At 37.9% G+C, this 4,561-nt stretch overlaps 1 protein-coding gene across 1 annotated transcript; it reads left to right on the forward strand.

The window, feature by feature from the left end:
- The first annotated feature begins 1,577 nt into the window (after window positions 1-1,577).
- LOC117326533 lies at window positions 1,578-2,294 on the forward strand. The gene has a single exon (XM_033883289.1). It carries the CDS (start codon window positions 1,578-1,580, stop codon window positions 2,292-2,294), a length of 717 nt encoding a protein of 238 aa, XP_033739180.1.
- Window positions 2,295-4,561: the final 2,267 nt, after the last annotated feature.

Below are 4,561 nucleotides of genomic sequence, written 5' to 3' on the forward strand. Positions count from 1 at the left end.
CTTACTCGTGTGAAATAAATTCCATATCCAACAATCACTCGTTGTGTAACCTCTATTTAAATCATAGTCCAAATATTTAACTTAAATTATTGAGTGTACACGTAATATACTATGGAATGGGGCTCGTATAACAAAAAGGCAGCAACCGGCCGGAAATAGTTTATTTAATTCTAAAAGTGAACCAAACTTGTCACACGTAATCAAGGTTTCAAACTTTCCCTCAGAAATAATGACAGGAAGGCCCGAGTTGCTTTCCGATTGAAATCCCGAGCATTGACGGAATTGGCCGTGATATGAGGAATGTGTCCACACTTTTCAGTGAAGCCGTAGCTTCATATCAGTTCACAAAACCGACACGCTCCCTCCCAGTATCGGCTTGTGTTTCTCGGGAAGATGAGAAACGGGCTGGTCTGTGCTATCGTGGTTGTGTCTTTGGACAAGACACCATACCCTAAATACTCATGATGGCATGCGACGGGCCTCCCGTATATTGTTCACGGGGCGATTAACCCAGCAAACAGACAAACAAAACATCGGTTGTCATTTACATGTTACTGCGGCTGGAATATATTGAAAATGTTTGTGAATACCACCGCTTATGACCTGAAGAAAGGTGTACATCAGAGAGATCACGATGTGGAGAACCGAGGACAAGGAACAGTAAATTGAAATCTATAATAAGGTGCACTGAGATGAGTGATTCGCAAATCAGAAAGCAACATTTTCTTTCGGCTAAACGGCTTACGAAAAAACATCTGAAAGTCTGTTCTTTTTATCAGTAGGACTGTATTTAAACTGCGGTTGAATGAGTGGTAATGTTTTACATGAAAGGTTACACATTGAATAGAGTGAGGAGTTAGGCGTTTTGCCAACGTAACATTATTGTAATACGATTACGTCCCCAAGCATTATTACTCCGTTCAGAAACGATGAGAAATATTTGAAAAGTATCACCAATTTTCTCAAATTTTCTTGCGTATCATAACTTGAAGGCTAAACTTTACTTATTCTTTATATTGCCAGACAAACTTGGTAAGGATCGGTTAAAGATATCTCCCTTAGAAATTAACTGTACGAGTATGAATTTCCTGTCATGCACCAAGTCGTGGTAATATCACTAGTGTAGCTGGCTCGTTTTAAATTTCAAATTTCAATGAATAAAAACTGCATCTTTAAGCTTTGTATGGAACCACTTCCATTTTGAAAAGGAGTCATATTATTCACAAACGAATACAGACTACAAGTCATCATATCAGTTTCATCGAGTGTTGAAAAAGACGGTCAAGTAGGATGACAATGCCCATTATGTGAGGGCATGGTCAATATGTATGTTAGGTGGCACTTAAATGTCAAAAACAGGTACTCAAATGCTAAGAATGTACACTTAACTACACATAATAAGTACTTAAGTGGAACAAGTATCCCACTTCATTAATTTTGGCATTTTATCCCATATTCTAGCACATTTTTTCAACGAGACCATATTCAAAACAGTCAGCAGAATCGTAACAGTTTTAAAAAGATATTGAGGACGCCCGGGCGTACTTTTGTTGTCTGTCTTGTGTTTTACAAGCAAGATGCTACCTGTTTCAGAGTTGCTGTTTCTGATGGTATTAGGAATCTCTTTAGGTGATGAAGACAAAGATTGCATTCAAGAACGAATATCACTAATCAACCCTTCTTACGTGGAACAAAAACTTGATCGTTTCCAGTCCGAATTACAGGAGCTAAAATCTAAGCTTGAAAACCGCGTACTGTTTACAAGATGGGGAAGGAGAGATTGTCCTCAAGGTATTTCAAACCTGGTGTACGCTGGCTTCACGGGCGGTTCGCATTATACACACAAAGGAGGCGCTGCTGAATATGTATGTCTTCCACCAGATCCAACATGGGGCGTTTTTAAATATTTAGAACACACTGATGTTGGTTATATGTACGGAGCTGAGTACGAGACTCCGGAGCAGATGTTCGGAGTATCGCATACTAAGGAGGACATTCCGTGTGCTGTATGTGAGGGTACGTCCCATTCGGTGGTCCTCATGATTCCTGGAAGGGTCAATTGTTACCCTAACTGGGTGGAGGCATACCATGGGAACTTGGTGTCCGGTTACCATAATCACGAAGCTGCCAGTCAATATATATGTATGGATGGAGATCCACAGACGGTTCCCGGAGGTGGAGCCGTAGACGATAACGGTAAACTGGTGTATGGAGTTAAAACAGTGTGCGGATCTCTGCTATGTCCGCCATACGAAAATGACAAATTCTTATCGTGCGTCGTATGTTTGAAATGACACGATCTGTTTATCTGTGTCCGTCAACAAGGAACGACCCCGGAACCACAATCTAAGAAATATTTTCTGAGGTCACACTGTGATAATAACAGATGACAACAATGGGTTAATATTTAAATCCTTTAACTTGCTCCAGTATTCAGGGAAATCGCCAAGGACGAACGATTGTCTACAATGAGTTGGTAGCTATAATAGTCATTTTACTACTAATGAGCATGTGTAATTGTGACATTGTGATTTTCAGTAATTATTTAAGATGCATAATAATATATCTAAATGATTCTTTTATGGTTTGTTATATCTTAACTTCTAATAGTGTTATAGACAGTGTCATGTCTCGTGTATGCAGTGGCGAGTTAAAACTCGTTATCTTTTCTTGTGACCCAAATCAGGAGAAAATCGTAATACATAGTAAACTTGTCAAACACTTTCGGCATCATGAGCCCATTCTGCGAAAAGAAAATATTGTTCTCGAACTTTGCCCTCGTTAATATTTGATTCTACCAGGTCCTTATAACACAATAATATCCTCTTTAGAGGTCCATAATTGATATATTTTTATACTGTGGATACCATTTTATGTATTTTTGTGACAGGCTTTGTATGCGCTGTCGGCGATGAATCATCTTTCACAAATTCCTCAACATCGAGTTTGGGTGGGCCTTAACGGTGGCCGTAAATGAAGGTCAAGGTCATGCTCATTCACTCCAGGATGCTGTAGACCCAATATCAGGTTTCTAGGCTTCTTGGTTAATGAGAAGAAGTCGTTTTAAAGTTTTAGCATATTTGACCCCTGTAACCTTGAATGGAGGTCTAGGTAATTCATTGGCATTCATTTAAACATTCTTTATGCATAATATCAGATACCTATGCCTCTTGGTTAATGAGAAGTTGTTTAAAGATTTTAGCATATTTGAACGTTGTGACATTGAATGAAGGTCAAGGCCATTCATTTGAACAATCTCGATAGGCATTCACCCTAGCATGCTATAGGCCTAATATCGGATCTGTGGGCCTCTTGGTTATTGAGAAAAAGTTGCTTGAAAATTTAAGCATATTTGACCCCCTGTGACCTTCATGAAGGTCAAGGTCATTCATTTGAACAGTCTTGAAAGCCCTTGGCCCCAGCAATGCTACATGCCAAATATCAGGTCTCTGAGCCTCTTGGTTATAGAGAAGTTTTTTTTAAAGATTTTAGCATATTTGACCCCTGTGACCTTGAATGAAGGTCAAAGCCACTCATCTGAACAATCTTGTTAGCCTTTTACCCCAGCATGCGATATGCCCAATATCAGGTCTCTAGGTCTTTTGGTCATTGAGAGGAAGTCAAAAATATAAATTGTCTACGAACAGACGACACACGATGATGGACAAAAGGTGATTAGAAAAGGTCACTTGAGACTTTGTCTCAGGTAACCTAAAAATCTGAGGATATTTTCTCAAGTTGTTGAACATTGATGAAAGTGGGACCTTGAAAATAGCCATACAGAAAAATATCTCAATTTTTGCTTGATATTTTGTTTCACGCTTTGATGGTTGTGTATTGCCGAACATCAGAACTTTATAATCAAATGATAGTCATGAACTTTAGTAGAATGATTTTAGATTATTTTTTCATTTGGAAGAAGGGATTCATTATATAGCAACTTTCATAATTCGTCAGTCTCGGTGAATCAAGACAGGTATAATTAACACTTAATTCGGTAAAATTAAATAAAACTTTCGTAATATTGTGGACTAACTAACAATATACCAGGTCTGTACTTCATATTGCTGACTTCTACAACAAACACCGACTTGTGAGGATTTTAAAAATTTTATTACATCCATAGAAAAATTCTACAACGATTGAAACGTACATATTTGAACAAGACTGGCATAGATTCTGTATACAGGCCATAGCTAATGAGATGTTTAACATCCCAATGCGGTGTAACTCACACAAACATAGAGACAAGGGTCAGACTGCATGCCGATACTGGATGACAAAATGTAAAGGGGACCAATTAAAAAAAATCAACAAAATCTATGTAAATATATTGGAAAATAATTATTCATTTGTATGCAAACAAAACATAAGCCAATGAAATATAGAATTTCTTTAGACAGTTCCTAAACAGGTCATATCCTCTGTTCTATCTGTACAGAACGGAACTGGCTGAGGTATCTCTGAATTCATTATCAGATGTCCACAGTATTTCCAATACCTACTTACCTAAACTGTATTAATTTTCAACAATGCAATAATTATACATTTTCATGATCTA

The sequence above is a fragment of the Pecten maximus genome, chromosome 4 (genome assembly GCF_902652985.1).
Source record: "Pecten maximus chromosome 4, xPecMax1.1, whole genome shotgun sequence".
In the NCBI taxonomy this organism is placed as follows: Eukaryota; Metazoa; Mollusca; class Bivalvia; order Pectinida; family Pectinidae; genus Pecten; species Pecten maximus.

Coding starts and splice junctions, on each gene's coding strand:
- LOC117326533 (XM_033883289.1), top strand. CDS start 1,578: ATGCTACCTGTTTCAGAGTTGCTGTTTCTGATGGTATTAGGAATCTCT.